At 40.6% G+C, this 19831-nt stretch overlaps 3 protein-coding genes across 4 annotated transcripts; 2 read left to right on the top strand and 1 right to left on the bottom strand.

Annotated features, from left to right (window-relative positions):
* Positions 1-2649: 2649 nt before the first annotated feature.
* nr0b2a (nuclear receptor subfamily 0, group B, member 2a) lies at positions 2650-3543 on the bottom strand (the record flags this gene model as incomplete). The annotated part of the gene is made up of 2 exons (XM_083919058.1): positions 2650-2891; positions 3009-3543. The coding sequence occupies 2 exons, from the start codon at positions 3541-3543 to the stop codon at positions 2650-2652; spliced, it is 777 nt and encodes a 258-aa protein (XP_083775184.1).
* A 6096-nt stretch (positions 3544-9639) lies between these two features.
* gpatch3 (G patch domain containing 3) lies at positions 9640-13543 on the top strand (the record flags this gene model as incomplete). The annotated part of the gene is made up of 7 exons (XM_083917883.1): positions 9640-10015; positions 10754-11220; positions 11348-11522; positions 12721-12780; positions 12876-12997; positions 13078-13205; positions 13326-13543. 7 exons carry the CDS (start codon positions 9640-9642, stop codon positions 13507-13509), a joined length of 1512 nt encoding a protein of 503 aa, XP_083774009.1. The 3' UTR covers positions 13510-13543.
* A 298-nt stretch (positions 13544-13841) lies between these two features.
* On the top strand, positions 13842-18166 carry gpn2 (GPN-loop GTPase 2). 2 transcript variants are annotated; one of them, XM_083917947.1, is made up of 6 exons: positions 13842-13903; positions 14588-15070; positions 15175-15331; positions 15428-15588; positions 17384-17514; positions 17661-18166. In XM_083917947.1, the coding sequence occupies exons 2-6, from the start codon at positions 14654-14656 to the stop codon at positions 17731-17733; spliced, it is 939 nt and encodes a 312-aa protein (XP_083774073.1). In that variant the 5' UTR covers positions 13842-13903; positions 14588-14653; the 3' UTR covers positions 17734-18166. The 2 variants fall into 2 exon arrangements, with proteins under 2 accessions (XP_083774073.1, XP_083774074.1); XM_083917948.1 differs by having other exon boundaries at positions 13860-13903; positions 14643-15070.
* The last annotated feature ends 1665 nt before the right edge of the window (positions 18167-19831 follow it).

Raw genomic sequence — 19831 nt, 5'->3', positions numbered from 1 at the left:
TATGTATTTTCATGTGTATTCAATAAGGAAATATATTCATATGTATATATATACTGTATATACATATAGTTCGTAATGATGCTTAAGTCATCTTTGTCTCTTTTTATTTTATAGGAAATAAGACGTACTGCTCGGTGCTTGCAGAGTTTTGTGTCAACTTTTTTCTTCTCCACACAAATCCAAATAATCTATTCCTGCAGTTTGAATAAGCAGCCCCATTTGTTTTGCAATTATTTCGTCTGTGCTTCACAAGCTTTTCTAACGCTGTGTCTTTAGCCTACTTTTCCTCTTTATCTCTTTGGATTACTGTTGTCAGCCCCCCCTGAGGTCACCTGTGTTGTACCAGCCAGACTTTTTCCGCCCTCAGCAAAAGAAAGAACTTGTTTGGCTGGTTCTGACAAAAAGGAAATAAAATCCTGGGGTTTGTCTTTGTTATTTATTGCAAAGGGAAGAAGCAGGGCACAGAATCAGGAACTTATCCTGAACCACGGGGTCAAATAAATTGAACTATATGAACCAATAATTTGAATATATGCATCAGTGTTGAAGCGGTTTGCCTTTTAGACTACAGTTCTGTTGTTGCAGCTGCAAACTAATAAATATGTAATAATGATGAGCAATAAAGACCAAAAATCATATGTGAAGACTCAAGAAATGTCAACACATTGAACCAGCGTCGAATAATCCAAATAGCTGCTCGAGCATCAAGATAATGGTTCTTGAAGCTGTGATTTATACTGAAAATTGATGAATGGATCTCTCACTCACTCTGTAGAAAATGAAATCTACTCGACACAGCACCCCGGTAAACTACAAACGGGCAATGAATCTGAATTCTCCTGTGTCAAATGTTGAGCTTTTAGTGTTTGTGGTGTGTTGCAGTTGCTCCGTGTAACCCCGTTTCCTCTGGCTCTCTGCCCCCGCCAGCACATTCCTGTTTTACCTGTATGAGGTGTCGTGCAAAAAGCTCACTGTTTCACAACTAGCATACCACAGGCAAGGACGAATCAAGAAGGCTTGTTCTACATCAAATCCAGCCTGCAGATTAACAGTCAACTCAGATTATTTTTAGGATACTTGATTTGGCATTCACATATTTCTTCCACTTACTTTTGTGCATGAAAAATGTGGTTATTGTTTTGTGTAGGGCTTTTATTTTGTTAAATGTTTGTAAAAGTGGAAATGTGAGGATTTAAAAAAAAATCTCTTTAAATGTGTCTGCCTGATTATAGTTTCTCAGAGTAAACGTGTGACTTCCACTATTTTCCATGAGAGGGAGACAAAGTACAATGTGTATGCCTCAACATTGTGGTCATAATTGGGAATTATGAAAGTTCGCCTGGCTTTGAAGTGGTCTAACTTTCACATGATTATGAAGTCAAGAGAAAATACTCACCACTGATGTGCAGAACTGACGGTTAGCTTTGGTTTCAACACAATCTGGTAAAACAAGAAAAGCACAGTGTGCATGACTCAGATGTTTGTTGATATGAATTGTACGCAAAACTAAATAGGACAGACAGGTCCCACTGTTCACCTTACGTTTATAAAGAAAAAACAACCCGTGGATACATTTTCTGTTGAAGCTACACCACACATGCTTGAAAGAAGTTTTCAAACTCATAGTCACACATTATTTTGAAAAAGAGATGTTTCGATATCTGAATTAATACCGAGCCAATACCGGAGTACCGGTCCGATAACCACCCTGTGTGGATGTGATATGATTGCTATTATTGTTGTATGCTCTGGCTCAGATTAAACCCTTTGCATGGTCCGCCAGTGCCTATATTGATACTTTTGCTTATTCTGATATCATTGATTGGAATATGTCCCAATGCTTAATACCTTACCGGAAATAAGGTAACGTGATGACGTCATCGTGAGCACAGGAGATACAGAAGCCTTAGCTTTCTGTTGCAAAAAGGATGAATGCTCTATTATACTTTTCTGCAGTGCTGAATTGAGTTGTATGGAATTGGTACATAGACTGGCTTGTTCGCTGATACCAGTACAGACCGCAGCATTTTAGGCAGTATCGGAGGCATTTCCAATACTGTTATCGGAACTACTCTAATTTTTAGAGGTTTTTTTAAAATTGCATCTTGCATCATGTTTTACACATTTCCAGGGAATTCGCTCTGACACATTTGCTATCTTTGGAAACCGTAGTATCTTGACAATAATTTGAGCAATAGTATCTATATCAGGTGCAATACCTGGCGCATAAAACTAATATTTTGTCTTGCTGTGAGTTTGTGAGAATGATTCAGATCTTCAGTACATTCATGTACAAAAATATATTTATTTATAATGTTCTGTAAGTACAGACAACACTTATTTACATCATTGAAGCGTACGAAAAAAATCTTCAACGTACGATACGGTTTATTAAGAGTCTGTTTTTATGTGGAAAGTCAAATCTTTCTACTTCAGTGGATAAAAAGAAGTCCAGACTGGGCTAAAGTGACCTGCACGTCAATGCAGATAAAAGTCCTCCATAGTTTTGTGTTCACCAATTCACATTTGGCTATCGTAAGTGCCTTTTTCAGCAGTACACCATCAGGCGGGAACGAAAGGTTCTGCATCACCGCCGTTATAAATTCAACTATGTCCAGGACGGTTCCATGAAGTCCCCCCCGTCCTCTTCTATCTGCAGAAGAGCATGTCGACCAACAGCTCCAGCAGATCAGCATGACCTATCACAGGCCGGAAGAAGAGTTCAGTGATGAGGCTGGGTGTGATGCTCTGCAGCATTGAGGCTGTGAGGAGGATCCGGGCGAACCTCTCCTGGTCGGCTGAGTGAAGCATCTGGACCGTCTCACTGAGGGCGTGCTGAGCCTCCTGTTGCAAGCCTTCAACAAACAGAGCTGCCTTTAAATCTTGGACATCTGTTGAATGTAAAGACAAGAAATTAGATTCTGTTACAGACATTTATAATGCAGTTCTGCAGTGTCTACTACCACGTGTGTTTCTTATATAATGGACAACCTCAGATTAACACATACCTGGATTAAATATCGTGGTCCCTTTTAGGTATGCATACTCCTTTGGACTCAAATCCAAACTCCAAAACTTTTTGAGGCAGGACTTGAGTTTGCTGACACCGGCCATGGTGGGCTGCTCCCTTTCTGTCTCGGCGCTCTCTTGACGGTTCAGGAGAATCTTTTTCAGCATGCTGTCAGCGGGTGTGTCCGTCACATCAAAGTCCACATGCTCCTGAGCCAAACCCAAGATGAAGAGCGGTGCCCAGCAGCTCTTGAGAAGTGAGAATTGGTCGTTTGGTGGCATCTGGTTAAAAGCAGGTAAGTGCTTCATGAAATGGACAGTCTTAACCAGAACCGCTGAGGCTTCTTTGCAGATCTCAGATGGCCTTTTCAAGCACACCGTCTGTCGCATCTCACAGCTGCATCGATGAGTGATTGAATTGTAGTTGAAGCAATTTTGGCTTGGTCTGCTGTTATCCATTTGGCTCAGGATGTTGTACAGGATAGTATTGGAAAGCCTGTTGCTGTTGGCCGCACAATGACACCCGGTATCCATATTTATTGGTTGAGGAGATGTCGTTAAATGTAAGAGACTTCTCACAGGATGGGCTCTGCAAGAGCTCGTGAGCACTACTGCCGGTGCGTCGGCAAGTGTTCTCGTATTTATAAGGCCAACCCATCCTTCTAAGTGGACCTTGACTTGTCAATACACAGTGAAAAACAACCATGCGCTCTGCCAGGTTACTGATGGAATAACCCTGGGAAACTGATAAGCTTTTCTCAATGAAAAGGAGCTGGTGGAGTAACCTGGATATCAAGAGGGTTTGGCCTTATCTTGTAGCTGGTGTCATTAACCCAGGCAGTGCCAAGCTACCAAGGACTGCAGAGGTAATCAGCCCCACACCTGAAGAGCTGGAAGGAAAGCAAAGGAGAGTGAGGGCATTGACCTTTAAGTTAAGTCCTCATGAGGCAAGTGGTTTTCTTCTCCAAATAAATGTATCTAACTGGAAAAGGACTGGAATTTTTAAAACCCAATTTGGCAGTTAAGTGACGTTATAAACACACCCAACCTGTTTTTTTATTTGTTTGCCTGAACTGTAGCCAGGATTTATACTGAGATCATTAGTCACACCCAAACACTGGAGGCCAATGAGAAATAAGCTGGGCTTTTTATATTTTATTTACTCAGCTAAGTGGGAAATTTATAGCCTTTTAGAGCTCCATTGTATTTTACTCACAGATCAGTCTGGTAACTTGCGGCGGAGAAAATTTGGAGTAGTTTGCCAAGCGATCGAACCGATCAGCGTTTGTTTTGAGGCGGCTTCGAAAGTGACGCAATGAAAAGCGACTGTTCAGTGCAAACAACATGATGCTAAAAGGTATAATGTTAGCCATGTTTACCATCTTAGTTTAGCATGTTAGCATGCTAACATCAGCTAATTAGCAATAAATACAAAGTACAGCTAAGGCTGATGGTTAGTAGTCATGAGTCTTAAATGTAAATAAATGACGACGCCAAATTAGCCCAGGGACGTAAAGTGGTTCTGAAACAATCTGGCCAAGAAAACTTAAGGAATTCCAGTTTATGGCGCCTGTTCAACACGCCTTTCCGGGCGGTACAATGTTCCACATGTCATTTAAATGTGTTTACCTTAATTTGTTATCTTCCCCGTGCCTGGCACAGAGGCTTGAGACTGATAAGCTAATTACTTTATTGTCGCTACAAATAAACAAACCTCTCATTTTTAATGGCAAGGCCCTTTGGTTTGGACACTGAGCACCATTAACCAATTCAATGTTCACCACATTGTGTATTGGCAAGTGACACAACACATCGTTCTCTTCATTTTTTTGTCAGGCTACCTGCTGCAAAAAAACGAAAAACTTGAAACGATCATTGTGAAAGTTCCAGAGGAAGATCTGAACCCCAGAGCAGTGGAGTCAAGGTCAGTTCATAAAGTGAATGGCTGCAATAAAGAGATTAGAAGCCAGACACTACTGGCAGCACCAGTCACCAAGTGTTTGTTTTACTTCATCACTGCCTTTACTCATCCCTTCAAAGAATACTCCAGAGTCGGTTTCAAGGCCTCATTTTCTTCCCCGGAGTGATCTCATTACGATAAACTACAGTGATTCATGGAAGACGTGATGTGTCTACAACATAATGAGCCCCCCGGCTTCTAACGCAAGATAAAACACATTACATTATCTTGGACAATGTGATCCTTTCAGCAGAGTGACCTGTTATGCCCTCAGAAAGCCCTCCGGCTTCATGAAGCAGGCTGACAGTTGTAAACGCGTGTGATAAGGCTCGTGTTTATAGAGGTTAGGAGCAGGCAGAGACAGACACGGAGGACAGGTGCTTATCTCCACCAAGACAGTAAAATTAAAACGGCCTTCATTCTATAACTATATATAGCTTTAACTATAACTGCGGCGTTCTGAGATCGAGCAAGGGAAGCAGTCCGGGTCTGATGAGCATTATGTCATGGCTTGAATGTACAAACCTTTTATCATTAGTTCCCAATGCATAATAATAATTCATAGAAACTGTAATGATTTGTGAAGACACTCGATTGTAATAGCATTGTCGATTTAAGACTGTAATAACAAATAATAGGACAATCATTGCATAATTTTGGGAACTGTGTCAACACACTGAAACAGAGTTTACTATTTAGAGTTTAAGGTTCTCCCTTAAACTTTTGCTTTTCCTCTAGTTTTAGCCCTCCCAGGTCATTGACCCCTCAGTGCGTGATGGACACAATGTCTGGTACATGGCATTGACCTGCCCCTATTAGAACTGAGGTTCATTTGCTCACCTCTGATTTCAGGTCATTAACCCAAAGGTGAGTTATTCTTACACCCCAGGGTTCAATCCTCGGGACAAATCTTTTGATTATCCTGGAATTTCAGATTTGGGGAATTCAGTTGACAGTTACAGTCATTATTCAGTATAAGCATGATCCAGGTAACTTTTTCAAATAATTCAAATTGTTTCTTGTCTACAACAAAATTCATAAATTGCTGAAAAAACACAATACAGGGGAAATCTAATTAATCTGGATTCAAATTAAATTGTCCGTCTTCATCTACTTTTACAGGCTTTTGAGATAAAGTTAGCACATCAAAAATAAAACTGCGCTTAATCTGTACACCAAAATTTCAGAGTTATGAAATGCATTTTTTGTTGCAATGACATACTGCACCGCTAAATAAGCTTTAAGTGGAAAAGCACATATTAAACTCACATAATGCTAAACTTCAATACTTTCTACTGACCAAGAGGTGCCGGTAGGTAGGGGTATCAATAACCAAGTACTGAACACTTTGTCAGATTCTGTTAAGTTATCCATTTTTTATTGAATATATCCTGAATTCATTTGTATGTTTGCACTGTATTGTATTCAAAAGATCCTCTATTGTATACTGAGGTGTTTGAGAAAGTATTTTGTTCAACAGAAAGAGAGTTTAAATTTTTCTTTGGTATTTTCCCGAATGCGAAGTATTAAAAAAATTAAATTGTGACAAGCATAGCAATCTAAAAATATAAACAGTACTGAATCCTCGGTTTAATTGTGAAGCTCCATCTTCATTTATAAAAGTCTGAAAGGCCTCAAATCCAGTGACCCATGACCCTTGATTTCTGGTTCGTCTTGTCAACATTTTCCCTTCTCCCCCCAACACAGATGGGTATTTACTGCATCTATTTGTGTACTTTTTTTACATTTCTAATTTCCAAAAATATATGACGCTGTTGAGGATTAGCTTCCACAATCCAGGACGGTGATGACACACGCACAGTAAGTGTGTAATATGTGTAAAGTGATGTCAGGGTCCAGACACCGTTTTACTGCCTGTTACTATCAAAACACAGTGATAAAAGCTGAGGTGAAGGCCAGAGGAAGAGTGAGCCTCTGGGTTAATGAACTCTGACTCAATGCATTTCTTGGTTGTCTCTCTGAAAAAGGTTCAAATGTAGTAATGTGAAAGATTTTACAACATTTTGTCGTGTTCAGTGAGGTTAACCAGCCTGACACTAGCCTAAATCCATAATAGATGTATAAAGTTAAAAAAACAACAGAATACTGTGTCTATTCACAGTTCCATCCTTCTGCTTTTAACATTTTAACGTTGAGTGTTATTAAGGATGCAGAAGTGATCAGTGTTCTGCTCTGTGAGTTGGTTGTTACGCCTTTATGTTCACTTTTTGTAAATCTCCTGAGTTGTTGGAAAATGCAGGGACGTTTCTAGGGGTTGGACTAGTGTAGCATGGGGCACCCCTAAAAATTTGACCGCACTCGGGCCACCCAGTCAAAAAAGTCTGGATACGTCACTGTGAGAAGATGGGTCTCTCTTAAAAAGCCTGTATAAGGTTTCTCCTTTCTCGAAAGGGGTTTTGTTTGTTCTCCTGGTCAGGAGCTTGGTTTGGGTCTGTACAGACAGTGAGGTGCTCTATAACTGCTCACTCTCCCTCTATTTCCATCTCGGCAAAATATAATTTCTTGGCTATAAAGATCATTTCAGTTTGGACTGGACTGCAACAGTTTCATGGTGTAGAAACAACTTTCAGAGATAATTTTCATTATTGATTATTGTGGTTCGATACATACATCCATCCATCTTCGACTGCTTGTTCCTATCGGGGTTGCGGGGGGGGGGGGGGGGGGTGGGGGGGGGTGGATCTGATCCCAGCTGACATTGGGCGTGAGGTGGGGTACATCCTGGACAGGATGCCAGTCTATCACAGGGCACATAGCGACGAACAGAGACAAACAACCATTCACACCTACGGGTAATTTAGAGTCATCAATTAACCTAACACGTGCATGTCTCTGGATCGTGGCAGGAAACCGGAGAACCCGGAGAGAACCCACACAGATACGGGGAGAACATGCACAGACTCTACACAGAAGGGATTCAAACCAGGAACCCTCTTGCTGTGAGGCGACAGTGCTAACCACCATATCACCGTGCCGCCCAATATGACAGTGTCAAAATTAGAGAACAAAGTATTCATTCTTGTTTTTTTTCTGTAATTTCTTAGTGCTCATAATTTGATAGAATATCTGCTGTCCTAGCATGTTTTTTCTTTTTAAATAACCAAGCCACTTCAACAAAAACCTTTATTTTGTGAAAAAGCAGTGATAAAAATCAGAGAACACTTTCAAGTACCTCCCAGTTATTGGTGTTAATCTGGCCCATGATGACAATTTACTTAATTGTTGGACACACCCTATTTATCTGCAGCTCTCCTGGTTACTTTGCAAGATGGCAAACCGCTCTAAGATGACTGAAACCCTGTGACAGCAGGTTATCCAGATGAAGGCCAAAGGGATGACCCTCTCAGCCATCAGAGAAAGGTTGGGCGTTCCAAGTCTGTGATTTCAAGAATCTTGAACTTTATAAGGACACAGATTCATTTAAGTGCCTCAAAAAGGCCGGTCGACCATGTAAAACAAGTGCACGAGAAGGATGGAGGACAGGACTATGCAAAGAAGGATTGCAAGGCTCTGTTTCGGCACACACTACCGTCGTTTAAGACTGTTTGGACTGAAAGCCCACTCTGCAGTGACCAAACCTCTCATCAGCAGACAGAATAAAAAGGCTAGACTTGCCTTTGCTGAAGAGCATGTTGTGTGGACAGAGGAGAACTGGTCCAGAGTGCACTTCAGAAATGAGAGTACATTCAATTTATTTGTGTCGATGGGAAACATTATGTTGGGCGTAGGACTGGGGGAAGACTGAACCCAAAGTGTGCAAAGAAGTCAGTTAACTTTGGAGGAGGAAGTGTCATGGTTTGGGGGATGTTTTCTGCAGCAGGAGTTGGGCCTCTTGTACAGCTACAAGGCAGAGTGAATGCAAATGTTGATGTGAACCTCCTTCAGCAACATGCATTACCTTCACTGCAATTGTCTGGAAGAGACTGCAAGAAGATTGGACCAAGATCAAACCAGAGCAGTGTGAGAAACTAGTGATGTCCTGTGGGACACAATGGTTACTGTTCTCTAATTTTGCATTTTTTTTTCACAAAATAAAGGTCTTTGTTGAAGTGCCTTGGTTACTTAAAAAACATGCTAATACAGCAGTGGTATGGCAACAGCTGATATTCTATCAAATTACGAAGAATATTAAATAACAATATTTCAGGACCAATCAAGTATTCATACTTTGATCTCCACTAGGCTATTATGAAAGATAAAGATAGTGCTGTAAAACTAAACCTAGTATTTCTGAGCAAGGAACTCGTCTTTGTTCATTTATGAAAATAACACATTCAGCCTACTTTAAATATTATCAGCATATGTAATGTTTATACAACGATTGTATTTATGACATAAAATAAGTGGCACTGTTTTGTTGTTTTTTAAGGGACATTTGCCGGGTCGCACACAGTAATGAAAAGCTACTCTTACTTTATTCGAAGGGAGGTATTTGTAAGGAATGTTTCAGATATGTCCCCAGTTCAGGTTATCAATATTATAATATAATATTATATAATCTATTTCCAGAAGGCGGCAGCGATGCAACATTACGGTTTGCGGCTGCGGTTAAACTCCGAAGAAGAAGAAAGGGGAAAAGAAGCGGAACTGACGTCATTTCTGAAAGCCATTCCGAGCGATGACGTACTCTGTCTTAGAAACAAACAATCATGGCGGACTGTGAGGGAGCCGCTCCTCTAGTGTATGTGGCTGTCAGCAACATCCCCGTTTCCTTTCGCTCGGCCGACCTGAGGAATTACTTCAGTCAGTTCATAGAAAGCGGCGGTTTCCAGTGTTTTCACTACCGACATCGACCGGAGGTCCTCAGGGAGAGTCCCGTGTGTGTTGCCGGTGAAGAGTTAGAGAGTGACCGGGTAACGGAGCAGAAGCGGACGGCGAGGTCGTGCTGCTGTATCGCCTCTCTTCAGGCTCAAGATGCCGACAGATTCATCCGCATGTATGCGGGGAACCACTGGATTGAGTCGAAGGGAAACTGGCTGTCTAGACGCTGTGTTATTAAAAGAGTCAAAGTTTCACACGACAAAGGTTAGTGAAACAATAAATGATTTATGATAATTAAAAATAATAAATAATGACAATAACTGCGCTATAATGTTCACCAACTGGGTTCACTCACAGTGTGAAATACTTACTCAGGTGGATTCAGTCTCAATGTGCAATAGTAATATTTTTCCTCTGTGCCTTAGTTTGAATTTAAAATGTTTGAAAATATTGTTTATATTGTTACTGTTATTCTTATATTTATATTTTCTACAATTTATTGGTTGGTGGTGAGTCTGCTTCTTTGTTTGCTAATCACTTTGCTGCTGTAAAAAGGAACATTACATTATATTATAGAATATAGACAACATTATATTATGCTTAATATTTTTTTTCTAGACAAGTGACTTGATGATTAAATGATCAGAGTTAATTTATTTTTTTTGTTAAAATAGGAAACTGATTCAGATTAATTCTCAGTTAGAAAACAAGACAAGATAATATACTTTAATGAGACAATAATACATTATGTAGGTGTTACTACTTATTTTGTTTTCATTGTTGCTTAGTTGTGTTGCGAAGTGTTATTAAATGTTAATTGTTGTATTATTTGCACATATTAATTATAAAATGATCATAAAAGAAAGGTCAGACATAGTAAATATAAATATAAATAAATGACATGTACAGGTGAGGTTGAAAACAAACTTACATCAACTACTGTATTTTCTATATGGACATGGACAATCACATGTAGTACTTGTGTTTTTTTTATTCTTTCAGATGATGGGTCATTCCCCTATAAATCAAGGTACGAGCAGCGGCATCGGGTGTCCTTAAAGGAGTGTTTCACAGACGCTGACCTCCAAAGTTTGCCCGAGCTGAATCCACCGGCTCTGATGCAGAACGGGAATGTAGGCACGCCGGTGAAAGTGTTCCTGCAGCTCATCCAGTCCTGCCGACTTCCTCCCCGCCTCATCCGGAAGTTGGGTCTCACTTTCCCCAAGACGGGCTCCAACCGTCGTTACGGGAATGTGCCTTTCCATTATCAGGACAGTTGGACTCTTCCAGCCACAGAGGAGACAGTATTAACAGCTACTGGACATGAAATTACAGGACCAGGCACTTTTACTGCTCCGCCCTCTAGACAGAGGCAGCTATTTGGTTACACAGAGACTGATGAGCCACAGAAAGATGAAGAGGAAGAAGAAGAAGAGGAGGAGGAGGATGCACAGTCAGATGCAGATGATGTGGGTTTGAATCCATTGGTATTATTAGTTTCAAATATAAATGCATTGTTATTAACAGCATCTGTAGGCAGCGTTACAGTCATCGTCACCCCATCACTGTGACAAATATTAGTCTTGTTGTCTACAGGACGATGACCGCTGTGAGGAATGGGAGCGCCACGAAGCTTTGCACGAGGATGTGACGAGCCAGGAGCGAAGCAAAGAGAGGCTGTACGAAGAGGAGATTGAGCTGAAGTGGGAGAAGGGCGGTTCAGGCCTGGTGTTCTACACTGACGCCCAGTACTGGCAGGAGGAAGAAGGAGGTATGGAACAAAAACACAAGTCATGCAGTTTTTCACACTAAACAAGAAGACACTCTTTATACCCTTTGAATTATGTAGTAATATACATTTATAAAATCACACATCTGATGCTGTTAACCACATTAGGCAGCATTGTTATGCAAAGTCAAACTGAAACGGTCATTTCAGGAAATGGTCATTTAAGTAATTTCGAGGCCTGGATAAGTTTGGGGAAATGTTTGTGTTGTTTCCAGACTCTTATTTACACATTCTAAAATAAAAATATATTAATATAAATAAATCAAAACAAGCTTACTAAAGAAACACAGCCGACCTGTAGATGATGTGGAACTAATCAAGCTGGCTGTAGAATGGTGTCGGGTTACCATGGTTACCGTTATCGTGCGACTGTAATTCTTATCTATTGAATTTTTTTCGATGCCTGTCGTCTACATTTTAGGGATGATTTATTTTTATTTTTTATAATTGTATTTCTTTACAGTATGTTTACTCCATCTAAAGCCAATGAAGCACGGACTTGTGTTTTCTTTTGTTGTTCCTGGTTAATTGTGCATCCCTACTGTTACTGTCTGTAGTCTCTGGTACACAGTTAATAATTGCACTCTTTTAGCATTTAGCTTGAAAAAATGCTGTGCATTGAAAATGTGTCGGTTTGGAGTTGTGTATGAGCTGCAATACGTGTGTAAAAATGTCTTGTAATTACTTGGCAACATATTGGCATACATCAGTCAATATTTAACATACGTGTTACAATTTTGATTTTAAAACCATTCATTTACATAAGCATCTAACAATTGGCATTCAGATGTTTAGTACTGACTGAAAAAAATCCTCTGAGAAGTCTGGAAATGTATACGATTTTTAAATTTTAGTTTTATCACTACTACTACTTTAAAGAACAGTGGAAACTCTAAACATCTTCCAACCCAGACTGAAAACTCACCTGTTCAGACAGCATCTTGGCCCATAAATCAGTTCAAAAAAACTTTCTATCTCTTGTTTCTAAAATTTAGCACTGGAAGCAGTTTTGCCTAAACGTATTTGAGGATTTTATATCCTTTTGCGTGGTATGTTTATGGTTTAATGCACTTATTGTAAGTTGCTTTGGAGAAAAAAAAGTGTAAGCTAACTGAATTTTAATGTATTTGCTGGATGAAATATCAATTACATTTATGTCTCCTTCTGTCCTTTTCTTTAGATTTTGATGAACAAACGGCAGACGATTGGGATGTTGACATGAGTGTTTACTATGATAAAGGTTGGTCTTACATCTGTGATTACCTTTACTGATGAACAGAACCAAATTATCTCTGCTGCATCGGTTGTTCTTTAACCCAGCCCTTCTTCTCACAGATGGAGGTGACATGGACGCCCGTGACTATGTCCAAATGCGCTACGAAAAGAGGCTAAGGGACGGTCTTGAAGACAGATCTGGAAACAGTCAGTCTATCGGCAAATTTGAGAGGTTCACTAAGGTAACAGGGTGGCCTATAGTTTGACTCCATCTTTACTGCCATGTCCTTTATTAGCGATATTTAACGTCTTTTATTTTCAGGGCTTTGGTCGTCGTTTGATGGAAAAGCAAGGCTGGACGGACGGTGAAGGGTTGGGACACAGTCAGAGGGGGATTGCTGACGCCCTTGAGGGTGATGGCCAACATCCCAATTGTAAAAGAGGCTTTGGGTGCGTATGAACACAAAAACAACCAACAAAATAGAACTGTCTGCATGTTTTGCTAGTGTATGCTAGTGAGTGGACATTGTTTTAGTGCTCTCCTGATGCTATTGTATTTCTTTTCTGCAGGTATCATGGAGAGAAATTGGTCTTCCACCCTGTAAAAAAGTCCAGAACAGATTTTCATATAACTACCGTGTATGACAAACCCAAACACATCGATGGAGGCGACACCTTACTGAGACGTCATCCCAACACCAGTATGAAGTACAGAGGCTGGCACCCAGGGGGCATCATTGGTCCACGACCATGACTCTGATATAATTCTGAAGATTTATTGTATAGATGTGTATGACTGTGTTATTAAATTTTTTTCACACCTTTCATTCCACTTGTGCTGATTTTGTCATTAATAAGATTATCTAATACCTCAAATTGCTGATTCACTATCAGAGAAAAGGTGTGTTTCTATGCCAATGCTTCATGTTTGGATTTAGCTGTATGAATAGGATTTAATGTAAAGGGAGTGTTGAAATAATAAGTACATAGAGGTGAGTTAGTGTAGTGTCCCAGGCATTGACTGTATATGTCAAATATAAAATATATGCTTTTATTTTGACATTCTATTTACGTAACCCGGATGTACTTAAGAGTAGCTTAGCCAGTTAGCTAGCATGGTGCGCATGCAAACATAACGGCTGCAGACGGTAATTATCATCGATACTTTTTACAATTTCTAATAAAAGTCCTCCATGTGGTGACAGAAAACATGTAGCCTGTGAATATTCTCATTTGTCCAGGTGAGAAAATCCAAAAGCAAGTTCAGTCAAAAGCAACTGGACTTGGTTATTTGGTTAATAACCAAGTCCAGTTGCTTTTGACTGAAATTGCTTTGGGGAGAAAACATGTAGCTGAAGTCAGTTAGACTTATCTATGGTCACATTGACTTTTAATTCGTTTTATTTAACCCAGCATTTGATAGTTCAAATGTTTTTTTTTCTAGCAGGATCTCTGTCCTGCTTGTTTTATCATTTATATTTGAGTGACACTGATGACATCATTGTGCCCAGAGTTCAGCAGACTGGAGTCTCTTGTTATTGTTATATGATCTTCAAATGTGTGTGCATTAATTGTTTGAAGAATGGAGAGAAACAATGTAATTCAGCATTGTATTGGGGGATGTCACTGCAAACATTCAGTTTATAATCCTGCAAATAGAAATATTGCACTACTTTCAATGACTTCTGTAAGTATGGAGGTTTTGCCTCAGTAGTAAATGTTGGAAAGGCTGAACTTGACTCCACCTCCATCCATATAAAACTGTTTGCTATCCGCATTGCCTTTATGGGACTAAAAGGAATATCTTATCTTACTAATATCTGACCTGCCAGGTAGCACCCTGGATGCTGATACCCTGATCCATCTGATGTGATCCGGTCCCTATAGGGCTCTGAAACATGACCAGCCACATTGGAGTACCCCCCCTGCGCTTTGGCCAGGTGGTCATCGGTCCCCCAGGGTCAGGAAAGACCACTTACTGTCAGGGGATGCAGGAGTTCCTCACTCGCCTGGGACGCAAGGTGGTCGTGGTGAACATGGACCCAGCAAACGAAGGATTGCCGTACTCCTGTGCGGTGGACATCTCCGAGCTGGTCACTCTGGACGACGTCATGGAGGGCTTGAAGCTGGGGCCCAATGGGGGGCTCCTCTACTGTATGGAGTATGTTGAAGCCAATCTGGACTGGTTGGAGAAGAAGCTGAAGCAGCACAGTGACTGTTACTTCCTTTTTGACTGTCCCGGACAGGTGGAGCTCTACACCCACCAGAATTCAGTAAAGAATATATTCTCACGGCTGGCCAAGTGGAATTTCAGGGTGAGCGTAATGATGTTATTATGCTGTATCTTTACATTCATAGTGTGTTTTCCATAATGACATAATGTAGATATCAGGTGTTACGACTTTCTCACTTCTTTTAGCTGACAGCAGTTCACCTTGTGGACTCTCACTACTGCGCCGACCCGGCCAAGTTCATCTCCGTTCTGTGCACCTCGCTGTCCACCATGCTGCACGTGGAGCTTCCGCACGTCAACATCCTCTCCAAGATGGACTTGATCGAGCGGTATGGAAAGCTGGGTACGTCCAGGGCCATCAGCTTTACCTCAAACAAAACAGATGCTGCCACGCTCAAATATAATAATCGTTTAATTTACTTCTTTATTTCTTGCACAGCCTTTAACCTTGACTTCTACACGGAGGTCATGGACCTGACTTATCTTCTTGATCACCTGGCTGCAGACCCCTTCTTTAAAAAGTTCCACCATCTAAACGTGAAGTTGGCAGAGGTCATACAAGATTACAGCCTTGTCTCCTTTGTGCCCCTTAACGTACAGGTATCACTGCTCGCTGTTTTTGAATCCTTTCTTGCTATACATTTCAAAGAATCACCCTCAGTCTCATACATTTTATACTGCTGGTGGTACATTACAGTAAGCTATAAATAATAATACAAATTATTATTATTATTCTAACTACACTGAAATATGCATTGGTAAATTAAAGTGTAATTACAGGTAGTTTTCTGATTCACAATGGGATTAGGTAATAGACGACAAATGTACATTTAAATCAACAGAAATGATTTTATATGATTTATATAGGTTATATGGTGTACCAGCCTGTATTTCAGGTGTATAATGTAACATATTTCTCTTAACAGCTCAGGTTGCTCTGCAGCTATTTAGTTACACAGAAAAACAAAAACATTGCTCTCTATCTGACCAGGCGCCGGGTGTGGTTGCTTCACTGCTGCAGGACAGTTGACACAGGGCTACTGCATATTGCACTCGGCCACACACAAAGCTCACTTAAAAGAAACAACGGTTATCGCTCACTGATCAAGTATGCTTTGAGCTTCATCCAGGAATCCCAGACTTAATGTAGCATGACCAGATTAAATTCTGGGGTACTGGATTAAATCCAGTATCTAGTACTTCTCCTTAAGCCCCTTTCACACAGCCTGTTTGGATGTTTGGATCTTACGCCTTCATTGTGCCCCGCTGTCTATGTGAAAGGTATACAATCGGAATAAGGGGAAAGATCTTTTGCGCCTCTAAAGAACAGAGGTAGTCACAGAGCCTCAACAGCGCTGCAGTCCGTCTCTGTCCATCTCTCTACTGACAGTTGTGCTACTATTATCTGTCTATTATACTATTATTATTAGTCTGTGGGTCGGCTGTGAACGGTCGAGTAGCATTGTAGATCCGCGCGCAGACAAGACGCTGACGCCTCTTATACCTCCAGAATGCCGGTGTTCTGTGTGAAATAACAGCACGGGCGGCTTTGTTTAATCTGTGTGAATAACCAAAAAAAACGCCATTCCTTCATTGCGGCGCTGGTGCAGAATCTCTGTGTGAAAAGCCCTTAAGTACCTCATAAAACCCTGCTTAAAAAAAAAAAACAAGTGGCAAAATGGCTCTTTTCAATAATGTCTAAAAATCACTGATGATATATTATGTATCTTTCAACAGGTAAATCATAAATCATTTTTAGCATGTGAAATTGAGCTCTGGGTCATTTTTCTGCACATGGAGCAGACTGTCAAATGGAGTGGGCTGTGTGCACTGTATTATACCAGAGACAGGAGCCATTACTGCATATGGCACCAGTAATTTATACAAATGGCAGGTTTGTGAAACGCAGCCCTGATGCAGTTCTGTGTTTTCTACCCCCTTTAAGTTAAGCAGCCACTAGTTACCGTGGTTACCAATGGTACCTAAACACAGCAAATTTTAAAAGACGAAAGCAACACTTTTGACCTTGAGAAGGACAAGATGCTAAACTGTGAGCATCTGAGGAAGTTTGGGACTGTATGGCTTTGTGTATGCAGATGAACCTTAATAAACATGCTGAATAAACTGCTGAACGGGCTGCCAGGCCACATTTCTTTTTGAGTTCAAAGTGTGCCTGTATGCTGCTCATGAAGTGAATCTGCCTGGTAGAAAAAAAGAGAATGAGGACATAATCTATCACTAACTTGTGAATATATACACATTATATATTTTCAGAAACTACAAAATGCAATGAACTTTGAACAGCAAAGCGTCAGTGAGAGTTTCTTCAGCAAATCTCTTTCCAGTTTCAGTGAACTTCTACAGGGAAAAAATGCTTCTCCTTTTCTGTCTCCAGGACAAAGACAGCATGATTCAGGTCTTACGAGCGGTGGACAAAGCCAATGGTTACTGCTTTGGAGACCTGGAGGAGAGGAATCTGCAGGCAATGATGTCAGCTGCTGTGGGGGCTGACTTCCAGTTCGACTCGTATCCTTTCCTGGTCACTACAGTGACTCACTGTGACTCATCTGGCTTGAACTGAATACTCTGGTTTTTATAGTGACTTAGAAAGGATTATGCTAAAAGTAACCTGAATCTTAAAACGTGTGATGTTTGCCTTAACAGTCCTTCAGTACTCTTGGAGTGCAGGAGCGGTATGTTGAAACCAGTGGAAAGACTGTGGAGGAGGAAATGATGAATCTGTAAATTGAAAAATCCCAAATAAAAAAGGACAAAACTGGTGCCTTTTTAGCCTCAATATACCAGGGGAGGCTTGGCAACATCCATCTCACTTGGCCTGAATTCTGAGCATCTCTAGTAAAGCAGCGGAGAGATAGGAACTAAATGTGGGTGCTGTAGATGCTTCAAGGCTGCACAACAACTTAGAAAAATCACCATGAAGACGACTGAAGGGAGCAAATGCAGAGCTTTTCTTCAGTTATCATCGAGACTGGAGTGATTTATCGTATTTTTCACAAGGGAATCTTCAACAAATGCCTGTACATACATAAATACATTTTCTTAAAATATATCAAATGTAAAGGCTCAGGTTAAATATCCGTGGATACGTCATATTCATTCTGAAACAACGGGACTGCAATTAATAACATTGTTTAGTGTCTTCTCTGTGGGAATAAATGAACTGAAAATAAAAGATTCATGTTGATTATTCTAGATTATTGGGGCATAAATTAATTCACAAAAGAGTTTTCAGGGTTTTTTTTGTTTGTTTTAGAATTTGAGAAGCATGGTGAAGATAATACAGAGGACTTTACCCTTGTGCTATGTGCACATATTAGTGAGGAGTGACGGAAAGATACAGAATAGGCGGCGTATTTCCCTCGATATGCGGTGGAATATAATGGAACTTGACAACAGACAGTGCCTCAGAGACAAGTGTGTGGATGGGTACACATCAACACTACATATTATTTATTCATAATTCCATTGTTATTACTGCTATTATTGCTACTATTCATATACTTCTAGTACTATATCCACTGCAACAATGATTCTGTCATTATCATAGTTAATATTGTGGTTGCTGGGCATCTCTGGGTTTCTATCCCCCCACAACGGGTCAAGGCTGTCGGCTGCCTGCCCGACCATAGAGCCTGGTGTGACCCACGTTCCTTCCAAGGGAAGGTTTTTCGACGCCACAGTTTCTGATGTTGCAGATGCGATTTGATGTTTGCTCTTGAGGGAATTGTTAGGTCTCTGCAAATCCTAAATAAATCAGAGTGTGGTCTACATGTACTCTGTATGGAAAGTGTCCTGATATAACTTATGGTCGGCACTATGAATAGAATTGAATATTGTATGTTAATATACTTTTTCAAAGATGTAAACATAAACATTCTAAATGTGCCCTGGTTTATTTCTCGTTGCAGTGAATGTGAATGACATCAACGGACAGAAAGTTAGCAAGGACCGAGGCTGTTGCCTAGCAATTGAATCCCTTGAAAAGGCCTATAGAACAAATTGTAATAGTCTTATCTGCAGGTCAAATACTAAGCAGGTTAAGATCCAAACAATTTGATTTCTAAGCTTTAATGAGTGCTTTGGTGCCTGAAGATATGTTATGATATAACCATGTATAGTATAAGCTGAAACTGCTGTTTTCAATTATTATAACAGAATGACACATTTGCAGAGCTTCCTGTTCAGTGCAAACCGGTATTGTGCAACATGATGCGTAAAATCCAATAAAAGTACAGAAGACATAAGTAAAAACATGACTGCATAATGTCCATGAAGCTTTTGATTTGATTTGATTTAAACAAGTAGTGATGACTTTGGCCAAAGCGAGTCCTGGTGTGTTTGGACCTGTCTTTTGTCCAGCAGGTGGCACATTGAGCTCGAAAGTCCTCCTCCCGGATCCACGAATCTCTGCTCCGACTTTTCCCTCCAACCAGAGCAGAAAAATTAAGTCAGGCGGGGAGAGGAAGCTACATTAAATCTGTTTCTGCACAACTGGCCCTGTGTCTGGTCTCTGGATGGAAGACCCCTCTTGTCTTTACAAAAGCACATAAACTCTCTTTTTTAACTTAGAGTGGACGACTTTATCCACTGCTGCTGTTGTACTCTCTCCTCACTGTGAAACCCAGTTTGAAAAATAACACAACACGCGCATTATAATAAATGGACCCCCAACATTAAAGTCTAGACACACACATACACACAGACGCGCGCGCGCACATTAAACACGAGGCTTCGTGCGAATGCATGCAACCCCTCATGCATCGTAGTCTAAAATAAAGCGTGGTCCACTTTGAGAGCTCGCGCTGATGTGGAAATCACGTTA

This window comes from Echiichthys vipera, assembly GCF_963691815.1.
Source record: "Echiichthys vipera genome assembly, chromosome: 8".
In the NCBI taxonomy this organism is placed as follows: Eukaryota; Metazoa; Chordata; class Actinopteri; order Perciformes; family Trachinidae; genus Echiichthys; species Echiichthys vipera.
Note: the sequence above shows the minus strand (reverse complement) of the source record. Positions and strands in the feature narration are given on the sequence as shown.

Excerpts from the sequence above, each read along its gene's own strand:
- gpn2 (XM_083917947.1), top strand. The coding sequence starts at position 14,654 with ATGACCAGCCACATTGGAGTACCCCCCCTGCGCTTTGGCCAGGTGGTC. Across the intron at positions 15,071-15,174 it reads TGGCCAAGTGGAATTTCAGG|CTGACAGCAGTTCACCTTGT; the intron begins GTGAGCGTAATG and ends CACTTCTTTTAG. Across the intron at positions 15,332-15,427 it reads CGAGCGGTATGGAAAGCTGG|CCTTTAACCTTGACTTCTAC; the intron begins GTACGTCCAGGG and ends TTTCTTGCACAG.